This window comes from Passer domesticus, chromosome 5, assembly GCF_036417665.1.
Source record: "Passer domesticus isolate bPasDom1 chromosome 5, bPasDom1.hap1, whole genome shotgun sequence".
NCBI lineage: Eukaryota > Metazoa > Chordata > Aves > Passeriformes > Passeridae > Passer > Passer domesticus.
In genome coordinates this window covers 14,715,190-14,738,033 of record NC_087478.1, presented here as the reverse complement: position 1 = coordinate 14,738,033, position 22,844 = coordinate 14,715,190, and the positions used below count along the sequence as shown (strand labels likewise).

Sequence of the window (22,844 nt, the reverse complement as noted above, 5' to 3'; positions counted from 1 at the left end):
CTCTCTGCCCTGTGCTTTGATATGATGTTGATGACTATATGCTTCAGCAACACCAAGGGGGGAAGGCAGCAAAGAATTCAGAGCTCAATTAGAGTGAATTACTCTCCCTATATTTAAGGCAAACCCAAAACGTTTTTATGTAAAGGGAGGTGAAGTTAGATGGAGAGGTTTGTATCACCAGACATTAGTATGTACTCGTTGCATTTTCACTGCCTAAAGGGAAAGAGGGAAGAGCCCATCCTCAGTGACACAGGGGCTTCGTCGTCCCGCAAAAACCCCACGAAAGCAATCCCAGCCCGTTACGGTGTCAGCCCTGGTGTCTCTGTCCGGAGTTGGGGCTTGGGGCGGGCGAGCCTCTGCCGCGGGCCGCAGGGCACCTGTCTCCTCCAGGGGACCGAGGAGACAAGGGGTGCCCGGTGCCGGGTGCCCGCTGCCCGGTGCACGGCCCCCTCCCCGGCCCCGATCCGGAGCCGCGGCCCCGCCCCGCGGCGCTGGCGTAGCGCTGACGCCGGGCCCGCCCCGCGCGGGCCAGCCGGGGTAGCGGCGGGCCGGGGGCGCCCTGAGCAGCTGCTGGGCTCGCCCCGCGGCGCCCGCCCGCTCCGCCGGGCCATGCTGTAGCGGCTGCGGCGGGCCGGGCTCTCGGCGGCCATGGAGCGGCTCCCCGGCGGCCGCCGGCCCCGGCTCGTGTCCTCGCTGGGGCTGGGGCGGCGCTCCTGGGAGGTCACCTTAGACGAGGAGCGGGGGCGGCTGGCCTGGCGCGACCCCCGCCCGCCGCGCCGCGCCGGCGGTGAGTGGGGCGGGCGGGGGCCGGGGCGCACCTGCCGCGGCCTGGGGCGGGCCGGGGCCGCCCGAGCGGCGCCTGCCCTCGGCGGCGGGGGAAGGGCGTCCGCGGCGTCCCCGGAGCCGCGGCGCGGGTCCCGGCGGGGGCGGCCTGCGGCCAGCGCTGCCCCGGCGCCCGCGGCGGAGCCTCCGCGCCCGGCGCTCGTAGAGCATCCGGAGAGCTCCGTCGGCGAGAGCGCTTCCTGCCCTGGGGCGCCTGTGCGGCGCCTCCGGGTTCAGAGTCCGACGGGCGGAGGGTGGCCCGGTCCCACGCGGGGCCGGGCAGGGCGCTCGGAGCGGGGAGATGCAGGCGGGACGGTGCCCGGCTGTGCCTTCCGAAACAAAGCCGGGAGCTGCTGTCGCTGAGCCGCAGCCCCTGCCAGCCAGCGCAGCGCCTGTCCCGGGGCGGCCCGGCCGAGCATCTGTGCCCAGCTGGTGGCACGGGGGACACGGGACACACCTGGCCCCGCAGCTGGCCGGGCAAAACACAGATTTGTTCTCCTGAGCCCCTTTGTTTCCTGGCGCCGCGAGTACGGAGAAGCGTGTTGTTTGTAATGTATCTAAAGTAGCAGTACATAAGAGACTTACAAAACCTTAAAAGCAGTTTTGGTTTTTTTTTAGTTACAACAAGACTTGTGGTTAAAAACATTTTCCTACTGAGGCAGTGTCTCAGCCAATGACTATTTTTGTTGTTTGGGTTGGGGTTTTTTTGGAGCTTTTTAAAAAACTCTTCGCTTTCTCAGGGGCTTGGTGGAAATTTTACAAAGGAAGTTTAACTTTTGAGATTTACTGGTTTGGAAATATTTAATATAGGCTACTAGTTTGCAATGTGGTAAGAAAAATTTCTACAGTTCCTCTTTTGTGCAGTTAGAATAGTGTAAATATACAAAACTGCCACTATGAGAAGTCACTGATGAAAATACTTGAAAAAAATCAGATTAACTTACGAGGATATCAAACTTTGCATATCAGACTTTCTACTGTACTTTTGAGAGTTATTTTTTCAGGGTCTTTGACTTTGGTGGTTTTATATAGTAATTATTCCAATTGTTAATGGGAATATTAACATGATGTGAACATTTGAAAATGTGTAATGTCCTTTTTTTTCACAGCAGCTGCTCTAGAGTTGTAAAACTGCTGTCATCCCCATTTTAGAGGTTGCAGAACCTGAGACAGTGAGACACTAATAATAGAAAGGCTGACCAGAAGTTTTATCTGAGAAAGGTTGGAATGTAGATGTTTCTAATCCCTGGCAAGTCCCCAAACTTAAATAGTTAAATAGTTCTTCCATTCTTACCATGTACCTTTGTTAAATATTTTTCAGATTTTATCATAATATCTTATTGGCCTGAGGCTTTTTTCAAGAAGGTGAGGGGAAAAGGAGAAAGAGAACTTAAGAATTGTAAGAATTTGGTGTGACAGTTTACATAACTGATATATTTTAAGTACAATCCTTCTTATTCATAATATAAAAGTAGAGTTTGTTATCCTAACCTTGCTATTGTGCAAGTAGTTTGACATAAACTAGTGTTTATCAACAATACTGATGAAAAAATAATCAAAAACTCCTGAACTTTTCTGAGTTAAAGGAACTTTAGACTTTAAGGACAAATTGATTATTTAATGGTGCTGAACTTAAAACACTGTTATGAAAAATAGGCTGTATACTTTTCAAAATGAAATAAAATCAGTCTAGATAAAGGTGCTTGGATCTTAAATTTAAAATAGAAAGTTTCAAGGCCTTTTGGGATAATTGCTCCTACTAGGTAACATAGCTCTTACTTTGGAGATAATTTGGTTGAATTGTGTAAAATCCTTCTAAAAATGCCTTTGCAGAGTCACTAGGAGACTGATGTGTAGGCTAGAGCAATTCAAGGGGAGTGCCATTCTCCTGTCTGATGAATTCCTGTAGACGAAGCACCACAGATCCACACTAGCTCTCTCATGAGCACTCTAAAGTTTACAGCTGCTTGCAGTTGAGAATTTTTACTACTTTTTAAGTTGTAAGTTTTCTTGACTTGCTCCTGGTAGACCAAATGGTGTATGCACCTGCCCTGGAGCGTGTTCCCAATGTCCGAATTCTGGGAGTGGTGGGAGGAGAGTGGGACACAGTAAATTAGAGTTCAATATGAGTTGTAGATGAGGCAGTTTCTGTAGCAGTACCCAGCTGGAGATGCTGTAAGAGGCAAGTGTGGTTACAGAGTCCAGCTGCTGTCTTGTAGCACAGCTATTCACAATATTTTGGAAAACATCATGTGAAATCACAAGAGAAAAGAAGAAAAAGAAATGCCTAAGTGTTCTGGAGGCACAGGTATAATTTATGTAGGGCTCAATACAATAGATAATGTACCTTCTCTTCTCAACACACTCATTAATTCATGTGTTCCCTGCACTCAAGCTTTAATTTCATCACAGTTTTGTATTATTGCTGCCCTTTTGTCTCCAAGCTCTTTTTAAGACCTGTGATGATTCATTGTGTTCTCTACAATTATTTTGGAAATATGAGCAGCATACATGACAATATATAAATAAACTTAATAATATGGAAGGTGGTTAGTTAGAAGCATATAATTTCAAAAGAGTTGCTTGACCAGGATTGGTATCTTTCTACCATTTAGCCTTTGACTACATGATTACATTGTGTCTAAATACAGACTAAATTATGGAGTATAAAAGTGCTATATTTCTTGTTCAGTAGGTAGCTATTACAGTGAACCAGTTGTCTTTAAATTGTAAAAACTCAGGCTGCTTATTTTCAGAGCATTTATTACTGTCTTGAATTTAGGTATATAAATAAAAATTGTTTGGTATATGTTTTTTCAAGGTTTTCAGACTTCAACATGTACAGAAGTAGAGCTATAGCTAGGCATATTGTAGAAGTGTTGAAATGTTTACCTTTTCTGTTGCATCCAAAATCAGGAACAGATAGGAAACAACACAGACTGTCCCATTGTCCAGGAAAGTACAGTTTTAGAGAGTACAGGGACATTCTTCTGTTTCTCATCTCTGTACAGTGCTATTTATATATATATATGTATTTAAATACTAGTCTGTCAAAATGCAGAAATATTAATTCAGGAGAATTCTTTTTAATGCTATTATTTGGAAGATACCAACAACAACAAAAACATCAAATGTTTGTTCAAGTCATGGTGTATTTTTAAATTCTGAAACACAGTTTCCTACTGTTAGACTTTGTTTAACAGCATCATAGTTTCAAGTTCTCTCTTCAGCGTAATCAGGTTCCTGTTTCCTGTTCTTTGATAGTTAGACATGTTTGAACTTACATGGCAAACCTTTACCTGTAAATTTTCGTGTGTTTTTCTGTTACTTTCAGCTATGCATCTTTTTTTCCTAGGGATGCCTTCATCTTAATTTTTTCTGATGAACATTCTTTTTCAACCTTGTTACATTTTTCCCTGAGATTCAGTCATTAAACATAAATAGCATATGCCCAGCAGGTCAGCTAAATTGTTTTATTATTTCCTCATGTTGATGGCACAGTCAGATTTTTCTCAAGTAACACATGATAAAACTTTTTGTACCAAATTCATAGCAGAGTATATATTGTATGTATATACTTAGAGGTATTTCAGAAGCATTGGCTAAAGTTTTATTGTGCCTGGTACTAAAAGCATTACAAATGCAGACTGAGATTCTTCTGTCATTTTTCTAGGTTTTTGTTTCTTTTTCTAAAGCACAAACATGAAGGGGATGACCAAACTAGACCATGAACTGTATGCATTCCGTTATGGTGTGTGCTTTCTTTCAGCCTTTGTATTTCAGGATTCTCTTCCATGTGTCCTTTCCAAAACAAAGGCCTGAGCAAGCCTCAGTACTAGTGTTCACAACACTGCTGTCATCCTGGTGGGTTCTAAAGAAAGCTCACTTTGATAAACAGGGTACTTAGCTGAGGGTGGGCCAGCTTGGCAGCAAGGTCTGTCCGGCACCTGGTGCTTGCAGAGTGTTGGCACATCCTTAGTCAAGGTCATTTGTCATCCATCATTCCCATCTGGCAGTGGGCGTGTGCAGAAATGTGAGCCATGATTCTCTATAGGCAATGCCACAACTGCATTACACAGTGGGATGTGGGGAGCAATTGCTGCAGCAGGCATTGCCTCTTTGGTGTGTTGTCTTCTGGGAGATACATTATTCAAACAGAGATGCACACTCCGTTAAACAATTCATTCCCCCCCTTAAGGTGAATAAGTACATCTTGCTCTTTGCTTTATCATTGAAATATTCATAGCTGAGCAGGAAAAATTTTATTTGAAAGTTCAGAAGAAACAATGGGAAGACTTTCAATGGTATGATTTAAATATTTAAGTTGACCCAAGTTCAGATTGCTGTGATTTGATTCAGATTCATGTGGTGTGAAGTAGCTCTGTGATCATAGTAGAAACTGGTTTGTTGGTTTACAGAGTACTTGAAGATTTACTTTAAAATAAAAGAAGGAAAATTCCTTATACATGGCTGTACATGGTGAAATCATGGTCTTTGGATGACAAGGACTTAAATCAATTGTGATATCTTTTTTCTTCCCCCTCCTTTAGGATGTGAATTGTCATTGATTCTGCTCTATATCCTACCTTCTCTTACTCTAGTGTTTATTAAGCACAGCTTTCTATAGTGCGTGATTGGTATAATACCATGTACCTTCTGATAGAAAGTATTCCTGTTCTCTTGCTTTTAGGTGAAGGCAAATTTTAAACCTGAAAGCTTGACTCTTCATGTGGGCTCTAACAGCAAGTTAGTTTTCAAAGTGACTGAAAATACACTTTTTCTTTAAATCTACATCCCAGCTTTTTAGTTGTTGATATTAAGTCATGAGAATATGCTAATAGTTTAAATTAATTCTAAATGCCACTGCATCTGTGGGCCTCAGCTGAGTTTTATGAATAAATCAAATGCTGTGATCAGCAATGTTTTTGTGCTTGTGCATAGGTCTAGGTTGCCTTGAGCTGACACATTTGTGAGGGGGAAGTTTGGTCTGTAGGATACATAGCTGGCAGTGATGAATGAACAAGTCTTGACTGGAGTTCTGAGTGAGTGTTCATAAACTCAGGAAGTGTTCTGTGGGAGTGGCAGACAGCAGTGACGCACCAAAATCTTTTCTTAACACAGAAAAACCCACTTCCCAACAGCTGGCTGCATTTTGCACAAAGAAGGCCCACTGTTAATGTGCTTACCTTGGTTTTGTTTCTGTGGGGTTTTTTCCCTCCTCTCCCACTTGCTTAATGTGGGAAAAGTAGTTTGCATCTAATCCAGTGTTCTGCTGATTTATCAGTTTGCTTTTTAGAAGAATGTTAAGATTAACAGCACTGTGACCCAGCATGAGTAAGGGCTGGCACAGCCAGAGTGCTGAGAAGTCTGTCACCTGTTCATTGTATATTTTGTTTGGCTTTTTAACTTTTTACTCTTATTTTTGCCATGCCCTTTCATCCACCTTGTCTGGATGGTCAGCTCTTTTTCTCTAATGTGCTAACCATTGACCATGGTGAAAATTTTGTCTAGAAGCTGTTGTGTACCACTTGATTGAATAGATTGGACTGAGCCAAGTAAAGTTCTTGATTTGATATTGTATGAGCCCATATTTCAACCTTTTTTCATTAATGTTAATCTCGTAGTACTGGTATAAGCAATTTTTTTGGTGTGTGTTTGTTTTGTTAATGTGGTAGTAAGGTTTTCCATGTTTTGGGAGAAACACATAAAGCTGAAGGCCTTTGAGTGAACACCTTTATGCTATGTCTGTGAAATAAATGTCTCATGCTACTTGATAATAGGGTAAATGCTACAAAAGTAGCTGTGGGAAAGGACTATAATTAGTGCATATGTGAAGCTTCAAGAGAGGCTGGGTTAGTACTATTTTTTGTGGGGCAAGTTTTGGTGACTAAATGGCAGATGAGGGCGTTGTGTTCATAGGAACAGGACTCTTGTGCTTGTACTGAAGGTCTCTGCTTCACATTGAAAGCTTCCTCCTTCTGGGGAAAAGGGGGAGGGATAAGCAGTTGGCTTGCAATGTGATGAAACAATATTCTCTGTAGCAGTAAGTCAAACAGTGATAGAGGTATTTGGATTGATAGAAATTCTTGAGTTCTATTCAAGCACATTAGAATCTGTTGTTATAAGCTGTAGGGAATGTTCTGAATAACACATGTTATTTGAGACAGCTCTGAGTCCTTTTGGCCAGCTGCAATTACTGGGTTCAGTAGTGTGTGATTTTTGACTGCCTTGAGATTGGAGTGTGGTGTCACGACAGTGGAGTTGCGTGATGCTTTTATGGTGCTATGTAGTACTGAGGGGTGTAATTAGCAGAGCTGGTATTCCCAGAACAGAAACTCCTCAGACTTTCACCAAACCAAAGGTTTACAGGTGGAGAGTGGGATCTGTTCTTCATTTTTATTCATTTGGGGTTTTTTCCCCTCCCATCTTTCAGGAATCCATTTTTCAGATTTGTTACTGTGGTGCCATAAGATTAAAAAAACATATGGATAAACCAAAAATATTTACTTTTTTTCTTTTTTTGCCGTGTCTGTGAAGAGATTTGCTGGAAAATCAAAACAGTCATGCAACTGTAAGAGAGGGAACAGAGAATTAGGAGAGCTTGTAAGTGGTTTCAAGGTTAATAGAAGCTGTGTAATGTGTGCTGAAGTATATACTCCAAAGAAGTGCTTTCAGTGATACAGATTTGGAAGTACTTTAAAATCGATTAGCTATCTGTACAGTTGGACAGCTGTATTATATAAAAAATACCTAATAAGACAATTACTTCAGTTGCTGCTCCCAGCATACATGCTAGTAAGTATGCACTATATACAGCTATTTCCAAAAATGTCATTTAGAGCACTGTCATTTAAATTTTGGTCTAAATGTAGTTTCTAAGTTTTATAGCATATTTTTGACCAGTAACAAAATAAATTACCATTGAAGTGCAATTTTCATAGATGCAATAAGCTTTCTTTCATTTTGACATATGGATCAGTGGCAGAGCCAATAGAAAAATAAGTAGTTTTGAGAAAGAAAGATTAAAGAATGTACGTACTTTCCGTTATTGTTCCATCTCTGTATTTCTTTTTCCTTGGATAAATGTTTAGGTTAATCATATTAGCAGATCTTGTCTCTATTAGAAAGACCAAATAACTGTTACTGTCCAGTACTAGATAAGTCTTACGTGTGTGTATGTACAGTAAGTACATACAGTATCATACATTTTAGAGTTTATCTCTGCTTCTGGATCTTTATAACCACATTATGTGGCTACTGCACTTCCCTGTCATGCCTTGAGTGTAGTAAATGCAATTATTATAAGCTGTGAAATTTGTTTTTAAGTTGAAACATTCAAATACAGCCAGATTCCTACATGACCTCAGAGTAAAGTTTGACGGCTGCATTTCTTTTGAATCATGCTAAAAAATTCAGGGAAGGCAAAATTACTAAATGAGTGTAAATCATGTCAAATACCAAAACCCCTTGAGTGAGCAGTCCACAAATTGTCAACACATGCGATAATATGTAAAGACTCTTTTGACTAAACCAATTAAATAGGATGGGAAAAAATAAGAAAAGTGGATTAGTGGTAAATGAATTGAAGTCATCACTGTGAAGAGGTCAGGGAAACTTTTCACTCATTTTACATTTCTCACCACTTCCATTGTATTGCTGCAAGATAGTGAGGAAAATGAAATGTAGAATAAACCCCAGTAACAATGGTATTATTGTCTGTATTTTAATATGTCTAATATCTTAGTATCACTCCCTTTGTATATGTGAAAGAAGCAAGTTTATTATAATTCTTTTTATATAAGAGATTATTTACATAAGACTATATTATTGTAATAATATAAATCTTTTATACAGGTGTATGCGTTCAGAGAGTACTTGCTTGTACTTAAATACAAAGCATTCATTTTAAGTCACTTTTTTGAGGTGAAGTAACAACAGAACAGTGTTGAAATCAGTAATGAAAATGAGACAAAAGTCTTCAGTTTGACAGGAGTTAAGAAGTCTGAGATGATGTTTAGGAGCTATAAGAGAAAAGAATGAGGTTGGAGGAAATTGTTTCATAGTCTGAGAACAAGAGGCCTTTAATTCTGAAAAACAGTAGTTTTGAACTTGATATGAGGAAAATATTTCATAGTACATAAACATAACATCTAGAATTCTCTTCCTAAGAGATACTAAACTTTTAAAGGTTAGTGGGATTTAAAATCTTAAGAATTCCTATGAATGCCCTTCTTTCATAAGCCAGATACTTACTTGAGAATAACAAATAGCCTTTGTAGTCTGTGTTCTAGGTTTAGTTGCACATTCTGTGAAATAGCTTGTGCTATTCACTGTCAAGTGTCTGGACTAGACCTCATAGAAGGGGCAGTTTAATTACTCTGAAATAAGTATTACTGTATTTTGTTGCTTCATGCAAAAATATTTTTATACATTAAATACCCTATTTTCTGAGAAATCATAGGCATTTAAAATACTGTTTTGGGTAGTTGGTAGATGGTCATGGAATATGTGCTTTGACTAAAGACAAAAGAAAATTGAATATATTCAGAAAATTTCCAGTTATGCTCTTGGTTGTGCTTATTGAGCAACTGCTCTAATCATATGTCTGTATCATATTAGATATAGAAATAATCATTCAGGTGATGTTTGAAGATTCTAACATGTAAGATCTTGTGTTCATACAGAAAACTGTTTTGTACCAATCTCCGAGATCATTGCTGTAGAAGAAACTGAGTTTAACAAGAAACAACGTAACATTGGCAGGTGGCAAAAAATGGCAAAGCTACATGCTTTCACAGGTAAGGCAAATAAGTCTCTGGATGCTTGTGATTGTTATTCTGTGAGGGTAGTTTAAGGCAGAATCAAAAGGAATTGTCAAAGTTTTGGGTTTTTTTTTAACAGAGATTATGTGTTTAAAAAAACTCCACATCCAAAAAAAACAAAACAAAAGAAATCCCCAAGCCAAACAAAAATAAGCAAACAAAAACAACCAAAAAACCCCAAAAAAGACCACCCAAAAAATTTTTTTTTAAATCCCAAACTGAAATAAACCCAAGCAAAAGTCCCATGAAAAACAAACAAAAGGAGCCCCACCAAAAATCTTTTGGTTTATATTTAAAGATCCTTATTTGGAAAGTAAAACTCTTCCTTTAAGATCACATGCTGTGTTTAGTTATTTTTTAATGAAGTTCAGACTAATGTCTTGAGTGGTCACTGTAGTGTCTTTTTGCTGCCGAATGACTCTGCTGCAGGAGACTTTGTTTCTACTTCTTGACTAGAAAATAGAGAGAGGTGAAAGAATGTGTCCTAAATGCTTTTAAATTACCCCTAACCATCAGAATGTATGCATGAAAGTTACTTTGTAGTATTGACTGCATTCTTAAAACAAAGTAAGGGTCTGGCTTAAGAAAAGAGTGGCGACTTCTGTGCTAAAAAGATGTCATGCCAAAATTTTATGTTGTATTTTCCTCGCATTTAGTCCTCCAGTAAAAATTACTTGAGATACTGTATGTAAAGTGTAAATATAAGGTCTTAATCCATAAGAAAGCTAAATCTTTTTTTTCTCAAATTTTAGCTTTATAGAATGAAATTTATTCTGTTGGTTACATGAGAGTTGATGTCAGTGTGGCTTATCTTCTTAAGCTTGTGGCTTTTTGTGTAGGTACTGCAGACTTTATTACAGATAACATGTAAGCTCAGTGAACTTCTGAAGAAGTATGTCTATAAGAAGTTGATGAGACATGGCTTCTTTGAAAAGAATTCTTTGGGTGTCTTCTTGTTAGCGAGTGTTTTTATTTGTGTTTTCATTTGCACTCTACAAATTTGCTGGTCATACTCTGAATGCTTCTGTTATTTGCAGAAGTGTGTAGTGGAGGTTAATTACAGGTCAGTATTTTGGAGATCTTTCTAAAATGTGTTTTTCATTTCACAGAAGCATCTCATGGTTTTTATTTTGTTTGGTGTTTTTTTTAAATTTAAATAGTGCATTATGTGAAGAAATCCCGAAATCACCGCTGGCGGTGCAGTGATGCGACATTCTGGTGTGTTGATGAGCACTTGTGTAATGAGTGGACGCAGGCGCTGAAGGAATTACTTGAAATGCAGAGTAAGTTTGAATAAACTGTGAACATTTGCACCATCATTTTTAAGGCTTGTACATCAATCAGTGTTATTTTGATGTATCTGCTTTTTTTAAACTCTTAAGAGCAGCTTATGCTCAGAAATTGACGGAGCCAAGAGTTAAGTATTTCCTTATCACTACTTTATGTTACATATTCACGAAGTTGTACTGAGTGCTTTAATCAGTCAGGACTGTTGGTGTCATATAATTTTGCCCAGATATAAATTATTTTCACAAAATGAAGACAGATTGGAAGCTTAGCAGAGGCTTTAAATGACTGTAGCTTTGGAAGAAGTAATGGGCAGATGTAAACTTAATGATTTAAGGTACTCTCGATATGAGGTCAAGGACTGTAGCAATTGGAAGATTTATGGGTGCGTTTCACCTTCCCAGACTCTGTCATCAGGAAAATGTGTCTAATGTAGTAGGAGTTCCTCAGTAGTAATTTCTGAGACTCTTGGACATCTACTTCATGGGAGGTTAAAAGTAACTTTGAAGGAGTTATTCCGGAAAGAGATACCTTGATAGATGTCAGGAAGCAGCCGGAGCAGAGAAACTCTGACAGAAAGGATGTTGGGGTGATCATAGCAGAGGCAGTGCCTTGCTGACCAGGGTCCCACTGTATCTGAGCAGGGATGGGGATAGAAACAAGTCCAATTTACAGCCCAGTTGAGATAAAGTAATTGGGTCCATCCAGGGAGGCCAGAGTGGAACAGCTGGAGACAGGACTAGGGATGAGCTCCCTACAGTGTAGGTCTGAGGCCCATCTGAGATACAGAGCTGGAGAAGGGATTGGATACAAGTACACCTACAGTGGGACTTACGCAAGTACTTAAGGCTTACAGAATAAAAATGAGTATTTTAGAAAAACTGTTCTGAACAGACAGTGGAGGCATTATTAATGTTTGTTTTGTATACATTACACAAGGTACATCTTTCTCAAAACATGGCGTTTGTGCACCCATTCAGTACACCTGTGAGAAATGTGACCTGAGCAGTCAATTCATTTGAATACAGTTGTTTTGGTAACAAATTCCTTCAGGAAAGGGAATATGTTCTCACATGGGCAGAAGAGTGCTTTGAGTGTACAGCAGATTTAAACCACTCAGTCTCTGTAGCTTGGGTGGATTTGTTATAAAAGTGCGCTGATGTAATAATCTGATATTTTGTCCTTTTAAAATAATAATCTAGAATGCCATTTGAGGAAATCTAGATGTTAACGTTTTTGTCTGCTCCATAAAAAAGGAGATGATCTAGGTGCAGCAAGCATTACTGTTTTGTATCTCTGTTAATACAGAGGTGTAGTAATTGTTTTAATTGACACTACTAGTGTAAATCCATAACTGTTTGGACAAATTTGAGATAGTAATATCAAAGGTGCTTTTGGAGGGGGGAAGGGGTGACACTTTAGGGCAGCTAACACTGTAGGACAAGCACTTACAGTGCAGCATGTAGTTTTGTGAGGCATTCTCAGTGTGACTTGATCACAGAAAGGAAATTAATTTTAGCCATGTTATTAAAAAAAGAAGTTTAAATAAATGTATGTAAAAGTATTTTTATGTATGCTCCACTTACAAGTGGCTTTGCTGTTGCTGCCCTTTTCATCTTCTATGTCCATAATACTCATGCAATTAGAGTAACTTGTGTAGTGGGAAGGTACTGCAAGAATGACAAGTAAGAATGTGAGATAGGGAGTCAAAAGAAATGATTCTGAGTTTCATCTTCTGTCTTATTAACAATTTGTTCGATACTGTTGATACCAGTATAATAAAGAGAGCAAATGAAGCAGGCTTTTATAGCTCTTTGTTAAAGAGTTACAAGTCTATTGTGCTGTGCTTGCTCTGATGTTAATAGGTTTAGGATTGTATGGCTTGATGAATTTTTTGGTTTGTGTACAAAAGCAGTGCACTATGGTTTTCCCTACTGCAGAGTCTAGACCAAAGCAGCTGCTTGTGTATATTAATCCCTATGGAGGAAAAAGACAAGGCAAGAGGATTTATGAACAGAAAGTTGCTCCACTCTTCAGTCTGGCTTCTATATCAACTGATGTTGTTAGTGAGTAATGAGTACTTTAATTTCTTGATAAGCATAGTATGAACTCCTTAAAACAATCCTGAGTAGCTGAAGTTCTTTCTGTTACTTTTTCTCACTAAGGAAACTAAAGAAAATTGTAGAGAATGTTTTCTAAATAAACATAGCCAGATAAATGGCACCCTTCTATCAGCTTCCTGCTTACTAAAATAAAACTTCTTGTGCTCCTGAGCTATTTGAGTTCTAAATAAAAGATTCTGCCTTTCTTCTCTTTTTCAGTTTCACTGTTAAAACTTAATTGATCATTTGCACAATTTTTACTGAAATATTTTTTCTGTATGTACTATGTATGTCTCCTTTAACTATTTCCCTGGCAAAAATCTTTTGAGACACATCTAATGAACAGGCTGTTTTATAGTCACATTGGTAATAGAATCATGGTTATTAGTTAATTTATTTTTATAATTCTATTGTTTATAGCTTTATAGTAGTTTTTAATAATAAATTTTAATGTGGTTATTTCTTCACAGTAACTGAACATGCTAACCATGCTAAGGACAACTTATTTGAAGTTAATATTTATAAATATGATGGGTAAGTAACTTTCCTTGTCTTTTTTATTATTTTTGAGCCAGTAATTATGTAATTGGTCTGTTCCTGTCTCTAATTTAAAAGGGTAGCCTTCATTACTAATGCATTTTTTGCAACAGCTGAAAGTCCTGGGGCATGTTCCTTTTTGTAGGAGATCCACATTTAGGAGTATAAAAAGAAAAGTAAACTCTTTCAGTAAACTTGTTCAACGCAATACATTCGAGCATAGTATAACAACGTTTGCATGAGATTTATGTTCAAAAGATGAATGTTAGATTAATTCTGCTCAGTTGAGCATTCTGTTATAGCTCAAAAGCTATCCAGAAGTGTTTTGTGGTCTTGCAGTTCAGAACACTGCACCAGTAGCATTCAGTCTGTGTGTAAAAACATCGACTGTTCAGAAATGTTTGAGGTGGTTCCTCTTGCTGTATATGACTGTTCAATAGTGGCTACATCGTGGCTACATTTATTTGCATTTCTTCTGTTTCATAGTTAGTGCTTTAAAAGAAGACCTGACTGAATGGTGATCTTACATTCCATTATTAAATCTGCTTAGAAGCAGAATATTTTAATAAAAATGCTAGTAATTTCAGTTTCCAGTTCATGACATGAAACAAATTACATATCTGGAAAAACATGAAAATGTTTGCAGATAAGCCCTCATAACTGCAGTATTTTACAGTTGTATTTTGTGCTAGTTGACAGGTACATTTAAACTGGTAAGCTGGAAAAAGAAAACTCATTGAGTCTTCTCAGAGTACTTTCACTGTGGTACTTTGCTATATACTCTGTGTTGAGTAAGGGCATGATGTTGGGAAATGGTGTTAGTAAGAAATTACATTCGTAGGCTGAGTTCCCAGACTTCACCTGCTTTAAAATGGCTTGCCTTCAAATAAACAGTTCTGTCTATAACTGTGATTTTTCTTAATTTTTCAGAAGTTCAAGGAAGGGAAACATTGATCCTAAAAAAACCTAGTTAGCTGTTATTTTTCCTTTTCGTTTGATGTGTGATTTGAAATAAGTGTACTGATGGTTGGTGAAATTTCAATATAGTGCAGAAAGGGAGGAAAATGAACCCATGTCCACTCCTAGCAAATTGTTTTTACAGCAAGTGGCAGTAACCAATTGTAGTAGTATCTGAAGTGTTCTTGGCAGAGTCCAAGTCTCACATTGTAGACTTTTTTTTTTTCATTTTTTTCATTTTTTGTTTGTTTGTTGGTTTGTTTGTTTTGGGGTGTTTTTTTGGTCCCTCTAATATTCCAAGACGACGAATAGGCCAGAGAACTGCATGTTTTTAGACTCGTAGGATTCTTCTATTCCTGGGCTGGGCCTGAGTGGCAGTTTGCTTGGGATCTGCAGCCTGTCTTTCCAAGCCTAACTTTTGTCCATCATGTACAACTCTTTTTCTGTGGTCAACAGTGGCGTTAGGAAGGACTTCCTGAATTAAAACTACTTTTTAAATAACAGATTAAGTAGTTATCTGGAAAATTTTAGAAATGGTTGAACCACATAAATGTGTGTTTCTTCAGGTTTGACTTTCCTCACATAGAGTGAAAGGTTTTTTAGATTCCTGCATCTGATTCATGTTCAGCTATCCCTGTAGACTGGTTCTGATATGTGGCTTTCCCTTCATTCAGTGATGAATTTTTTCATTTCATCTCCAGATTCCCTATTTGGTAAAGCCATACATGGAATTCTGCAAGCAGATACAGGATTCTTAATGATAATTGCTTTACTTCTTTTTAAATGTTTTACTTTAGACAGTTGATTTAAATATCTTATGTGTGTTTCCTGTTTGTTCTTCCTATTTTACATTACAAGAATAAGGTATTCCTATTTTGCCATATAGGAATTTCTTACAGTGAATATAGTCACCTAATAGCTCAGTAATAGAACAGCTTTTCTTTAAGCACAATTACTTGAAATACTCATTTGGTTACAACATAGCAGGGTTTTGTACATCACTGAGCAGAACAATCAGAACATGCTGTAATATCATGCAGGTAATAGCCATGTTTGGAAGCAGTGACACATATGACTGTGGTTTCTTATGCATATGACTGTTCCACTGGCCTTTGTAAAATTGTTTCTGGTTGGGTGTTTTTTCCTGCTTTTTGAGTTAGTTCATAGACTGGCTAAGATTAGAAGGGACCGTAGTTGTTAAAAAAATTAGTTTACTTAGCTTCTGAAGTCCTCTAGCAGATGTTGTTTGCTGTCATCTATCTAAAAAGTGAAATTCTAGTAAAATAAAGCCAACGAGTAACAATCACTCTTAAGATGCTTCTTTCAGACATTCTTCACATGGGGCCTTCACATGTGAAGTATATGTCTGACTTGTACATTGGTCTTCTGATATTTGCTGTGAATTTGGTTGGGTTGTTACTGCATATGTGAAGTTTTTATCATATTTACCTTTGATAGGTATAGAGATTCATATAACTGTCCCCTCTGAGTCTGGATATAGTGTTTGTTATAGATGATCAAAGGGCTGGAGCACCTCTCCTGTGAAGACAGGTTGGATGAGCTGAGCTTGTTCAGCCTGAAGAAGGAAATGCTCCAGGGAGACTTCAGAGCACGTTTTAGTACCTCAAGGGGACTTAAAAGGAGGCTGGAGAGGGACATTTTACAAGGGCATATAACAACAGGACAAGAGGGAACAGTTTTAAACTGAATGAGGGAAGGTTTAGATTAGGTTTAAGGGAGAAACTCCCTGCTCTGAAAGTGGAAAGGCACTGGAACAGACTGCCCAGAGAAGTCATGGATTCCCCATCCCTGGAAGTGTTAAAGGCCAGGCTGGATGGAGCTTTGAGCAAACCAGTACTGAGACAACACTGACCTTGAACTGACATGAAAATGTTTGGGTTTTTAGCCCATTTTTTTGAGTCTGCAGAGAAATAAAAGGCTAAAATTCAGGAATAGTGTTATTGGAAGAGAAAAACATTACAAAAAATTGAAAACAAATATCCTTTTATTCCTTCTTTCTCAGTCTCCTAGGTCTTAACTTATAGTTGGAGAGTTCACATTTTTAAGACTATCCTCACTATTCATGTAAAAAAAGACTGTTTTTTTTTCAAGTTTTCCATCCGCTGAAAATGCAGTAACAACTGAATTTAACTAATTTATACTTAAAAATTAGATTAATTTGTCTTGTGAAATAAGTGCTTGTTCTGCAATATCTGTTGCTGATGCTGTGAAAGAGTATTAGTTTATAAGTTGGAAATTATTGCTATAGATAACAGTACACATTCCTAGACTTGTGTGCTAGGAACTACATATGTAACTGGATTTCTCGTATTTGAATTAGTTTTTTTAGTTAAAGAATGTTTATGCTTGCTGAGTGCATTTGATTGTTGTTCATAAAATGTATACTGCTGTAAAAGAGTCTTCCTGGTATGTTCTTGGCTGTGGCCTCTGCTGAGCTTTAACATGTTCAGGATCTGTGCAGCTGCTGCACCAGCTCTGACCTGAATTAAATTTGTGAAACAAGTTTTGCATCTGGTAACATTTAGAACTCTGTCTCGTTGTGAATGGTTATGTAGATATAAGTGACTTCTGCCAATTTGATGGGACCCTGAGCATGTTCAAAAGAAGATGCAGGCACGCACTTCCCTGGAGTTTGGCTTTCATCTACTGTATATTTCTATTAAATAGTGTAAAATACACTTCTGCCTGAAGTGGCAAATGTTAACTTTTCCCTTTTTAGTAAAGGTACCCTATTTCCATTTTGTGTACTTCAAAAGCTGTATGTACAGTCCCGTTCAGTGTTTTATTTGTATAGTGAATTTCCACTAATATTTGTTTGTCTGCACACGGTAGTAGAGGACAAAGATTTTTGCAGGTTGCTTTCCAGCATTTTTTCCTAATGTTACAGATATGTCTAGGTGCATTTGCAGTTTTGTAGCTTGAATTTTTTTTCCTGCTTTTTGTTAATTGCCTAGTTGACTGTGGGCTACTATATCCTGTAAAAATTAAGGAAGACAATAGAACAACTATTTTTGGTGTGCCCAGTGCATGCCCTAAGTAGAAGACTTGCCGTGTTGTTTATTGACTGTTAGTGTGCATTCTAATTTGTGTTTCCTGGCAGTGTTGTTTGTGTTGGTGGGGACGGCATGTTCAGTGAAGTGATGCATGGTCTCATTGGAAGAATGCAGAAGGACTCTGGCATAGACCAAAATAATCCCAAAGCATCGTTAGTCCAGTGCAATATAAGGATTGGCATAATTCCTGCTGGTAAGAAAGGGCTGACTTTCAGTTTAATTTATTCATTCATTCTTGAAATTTTTTCCTCATACATAACTTGATGAATTTAGGCCTAAAGTGTAAGATCTGAGCAATGATATTCTGTCAAGACACCTAACTAAAGCTGTTTGTATCCATATAACATTTTTGATCACATGCAATTTTTTTAGGAAGAATATTTTGTAAAGGAAATCAAATCTTAATGTATAACTTCAGAATTTAATAACTATTTTTTCTTTTGTGTCTTACTGTATGGTAATATGAGATAAGATGTTGACAATAATACCTTTCTAAATGCATTAAGAAGTGGAATTTACTAAACAGAAATTTACGTGATAAATATTTTTCCAGTTCCAAATCCACTAACTTAGTTAGAATTATAATGGGAACTTTCTGCTAGTCTGGCAAACTCCAAACAAATGCTAAGATTCCTGGACTCTCTTTTCTTCCATTTGTTCTTGCAGCAAGTACAGGGCATCTACAGCATTTCACCCTCTTTTTTCAGGCAGTCCTGACTGCTGTAATTTGAGAGAACTCATTCTTCAAACTGAGGTCTTTCTTGATATGATTATTGTCATTATTATTGAGCATAAAGACATTCTTTGGATCAGTCTAACTGTTTTCAATCTGGTGTCCCAGCTGTTACCTCATCCTGCCCATTTGGTCCTTGAAGATTCCTTCAAAAGCAGATTAACAAATTTGCTTTCTCTTACAGGACTGAATTACGTGTTGTAACTCTCTAATAGAATCAGTAATTTTGAGGTCTCTCTAGGAATACAGGGGGACAGTCCAGTATCCTTTCTATGCTGTTTGCTTTTCTTGTCTGATGCCTGAGCTTTGAATTAAAGAACTGGGCATGAAATAAACATTGTGAGCTTCTGGTTAGAATTAAAATAAAGGCTTCTGAGAAAATTTAGTTCAGGTTGTAGAACTGTACCAAGTGAAGTACAACGTTTGTACTCTCAAACTGTGGGTGACTAATTTTATATTCCTTTCGTCTTTGTGAAAAATGTATCCAGACCCAAATATTCTGAATTGTTGCTTACAAGAAGCTTAACCTTTTCTGCTTGTGGTATAATAAATGTTTGGTATATAAAAGTTACAATGTGAATATCCCCTCCTATTATATTTAAGTATATTCTGATTTTATTTGTTAAAGCTTTGTATTAAAGTTGGTATGTATAATGAACTTCACAAGAATAGAACTCGAAGTGTTCTTCTCCTCCTTTTTCTTACTTGTACAAATTTCTTGAACTAAAGGTTTTTTGCTTGCATGACTGGTTTCAGAAGATTTTGCCTACTGATGATATGTGACCATAAGAAGATACAATTGAAAAACCAGAACCTCAATATATATTAAGAGCTATTTCTTTGTCCTCAGGAAAGATTAACCTTGCTTTTTCAGCATTATCTTAATGCATTTTTTCATTGGGTACATTACTTTTGCTCCCATAAAGTATGATCTTCATTGACATTTTAATTTTGTTAGCATGTATCAAGTCACTTCTCTTACATATTTTGTTTTGTTTGTTGTGTTTTGTCCACTGTATCCTTTTGCTATTTGAATATATACTGTATGTTCTATTCCTAGAACTGGCATGAGGTACAGCCTTGTAATGAGTGTTGTAGTTCCAATATTTTCTCCAAGTCATTATTCATATCCCTCAAAAATTTTTATAATGATGTGTAAGGCCTTCAAGTTCTGTTGATTAAGTGTTTGGAAATAGAGAGGATAATATATGTATTGATCTGTTTGTCTGTTGTATGGTATTTAAAATCATCCATTACTGTATATATGGGAAAGTACTTATTTATTGAAAAAGGTAGTCAAGTCACTGAACAAATCTTGACACATCTATACAGTGACCTTAAATTGAGTATGAAATAGCATAACCCTCCTTTAAGGCAGCAAGAATTGGAGTTTTTTTCTGGTTTGTATTTTTCCAGCCCATGGTGAAGCTGTTCTCTATTAATCTTTGCTGGATACGATGGATTTCTAGCCATGTATTGACCCCAACAGATACTCTAGCTCTATCACTAGTACAAGAAGTCTGTTCCAAAAAGAAGTTAAATTCTTAAGACCTTTTTTTTTAAAAAAACAAACAAAAACAACTAAATGAATAGTCCTGAAATGCAAGTCAAAAGTAATAATGAAATACTAATCATACATCTAAAAAACTTCATCCACTGTGTTCTACTTCTTTATAACCAACCTTTTGTAAAATATCCTAGGAACTCATTAATAGAAGTTGAAAACAAAGACTACCCATAGTTTAGAGATAAAGATCTAAAGCTCTGGGTGTCTTCTGATTGATAGAGATGGTTTACTCAGTGATGACAGGAGCCTGGGGTATGGTGACAGTGGATCAGTGTTTTCACCTTTTGTATCACTTAGTTCCTGATACCATTGTGTTAAGAGAAATGTGGCAGGTTGTGGTTGGATTAAACAGTTTCTGTATTCAAACAAACACTAAATTCGGCAGATAGTCTTTGCTCAGAGACTGACAGTTTAATTGTGCAAAGGTTCAAAATTACAAATGAAAGAGATTTAATGCTAAAACACTCATCTAAATGACTGCGTTTCAGTGATAAGCTTTATTTCATAGCAGAATTCCATTGTGCAGGCTCTTTTTTTTGAATGTTGAATACTATTTGTACATCATGATTCTGGCTTTCTGGAGCAATTCCCTGCTCTTTTTTTTTCCTTGAACAGTTGTGTCAGTTTCCCAACACCCTCTTTCCTTAGTGTATCTTATTGTTAAAAAATATAATTTATTCTTATGTATTATGTAACATTTTTATTAAATAATTTGTGGTTTTGTTGACCTGGATAAAAGACTTCTATTTGAATGGCAGTTTTATCTTCTGAATTTCTCTTAGTTGCAGCCATTCTTCAAATCTGCCAGTGGAAATTGAATGTTTGCCATAGTAAATGGATTTGCTGTTAAGAGTACTTAGAAGCTGTACTGTATTTCTGAAAACCTCTGTTTAGTTATTTTTTCCTCTAGGCCTTAAAAGGCCTTTCAGCCGTGTGGTCTCACTGCATTCAGACTAGTAATATGTGTCCATAGAATTAAAAACAGAGAATGATTCCTGATATAGCTTGGACACTGAGGTTTCATCCACGTGTTTTGGTATTAAAATTGCACCCTCTGGAGTAAGCCAAATAATTTGCTGTTCTTATTGCATAGAATAGAATGCTGTTCCTGGCGTAGAATAGGAGGACAAAGCTGTCAACTGCTGTTCTTTTTTTAGTTTAAAAGAACTTAATCAATTAAGTATTCTTGATGATCTACGCAGATAGGAAAAAAAACACTTCGTGTTGTTGTACTGTGTTGTACTGCATTCATTGCAAAAATCAAGTCTGCAACCCACTGTGGGGGAAAATCTAAGCCCTTGGGACTATTGAATAAAGTATAGACAGAAAGTTAATAGCTATATTGATTTTAGTCTGCTAGTGTATCCAGATCACTGGGTTCTGGTGGTCAGCTCTGTAATGTTTAGGATTGAAGGATGCAGTATGATTATAATCAAAATGTTGATGTGTCACTGTAAAAGTTAAGAATGCCAAAGACAGTGGAGGCTTCCTGTATGAATGTAATACAGGAAAAAGATGGAGGATTCATTCACAAACTTCAGAAACATCGAGTGTGTGACTGGACTCATATCGCTGCCATTTAGAGTGTAAAAATTATCTTTAAAATGTGTTAAAGCATACCAATAAAAGCCATCTTTCTTGTATGATTACTCCAAGTGATCTGTTCTCAGCCTTCTCAGCTACAAAGCTTGTAATATTTAATGATCTTTGCCATTTAGTTAGCATCTCATTTCAAAGTTCACTATATCCACTTTGAAATCTGAAGTGCATGTTTTATGCTCCTCCTTCAGTACTTTAAATCCATTAAACTTCTTGAAATTACAGTGTTAGGGCTAAATACTGCGTTTAATATAGTGGGCCTGCTATGGAGACAAGTAAGTCAATATTACTTACTCCTGTGATGTTAATTTCATCTCTAAAATATGCCATTATTAGATTAAACCTTCTTTGTTGTCTTGTGTTACTGAGCTTAAGCTGAAGTAATTATCTACCAAAAAATCCTACACCAAAGTCTTTCTGGACTGTTTCTCTTTAAGCCAGTCTGTTGTTCTGCAGATGAAACTTGACTTCTTGGTTTCTCTATGTGTAAAGGAAGATACACAAAACTTTGAGTAGGTACATGGGTGTAAGCCCAGACCCTTCATCTCTCCCTGTAGCAGTAGCTTCTCCCCTTACTTTTGAATGTGCCAGCTCCTTCTCATTTAGGAAGCACTTCTCAGAAAAGTAGTTTTGTAGAATTTTTTAAAATATTAAATGCTGTTTGATCCAAAAACATGCAGTTACTGTCTTTAGGGTAGCTTACCTGACAGTTCTTCTGTGTGATGACTGCATGGATTATGGATTCACAAAAATTCTGCACAAAATGAGACCCCCACTGAAGTTGCTATTCTACCTTTTTTCACTACAAATACTGTTCTTATACTGATTTGTCTGAGGATTCTTTAGGTGCCATGGCAGCATCTGCCTCTGTCAAGAGTATCTCACATAGAGCAATTCTCATGAGCTCTAAAAGTATTTTTATTTCGTTATTAAATTCACTGTTTTCCATAGGACCACCATCTAGGTGACTAGCTTCTGTCGCCTGCTTAGTTTCATACTTTAGTTGCGTTTAATTTGTTTAGTTTTCCATCAATAAAAGCACAAAAATAAATATTTGTACCCCACACCATGTGTGTGTTTTAGTTTAGTTTACCTTATTTGTAAGTTAGTAGTCTAATCATGATTCAGATTATTAAGTCTAGCACTTTGGCTGTCTGTTGTTGGTCCACCAGTCAATGGCATGAACTCTTCCATGCAACCAGCAAATTACCTGATTTTTGCTTAACCAGTTTGGTGTTTCTGTTACCAATTTAAACTTGTGAAGTGGTGTCTGAGTGTACCTGTCTGCATGACTTGTCTACTCACAAATATCTAGCAATGTTCACATGCGAAGGGGAAATCTGG

General features: G+C 37.7%; 1 protein-coding gene across 2 annotated transcripts in view; it reads left to right on the top strand.

Annotated features, from left to right (window-relative positions):
* The first annotated feature begins 499 nt into the window (after positions 1-499).
* CERK (ceramide kinase) overlaps positions 500-22,844 on the top strand; it is a 41,849-nt gene continuing 19,504 nt past the window's right edge. Inside the window, exons 1-6 of one of the 2 annotated variants that reach the window (XM_064422121.1) lie at positions 500-787; positions 9,507-9,620; positions 10,805-10,927; positions 12,872-12,997; positions 13,504-13,567; positions 17,649-17,794. In XM_064422121.1, the coding sequence (XP_064278191.1) occupies positions 649-787; positions 9,507-9,620; positions 10,805-10,927; positions 12,872-12,997; positions 13,504-13,567; positions 17,649-17,794 (712 nt within the window). In that variant the 5' untranslated portion in view covers positions 500-648. Of the gene's footprint in view, positions 788-7,404; positions 7,426-9,506; positions 9,621-10,804; positions 10,928-12,871; positions 12,998-13,503; positions 13,568-17,648; positions 17,795-22,844 lie in introns of those variants that run through there. The other variant, XM_064422122.1, reaches the window with a different exon arrangement.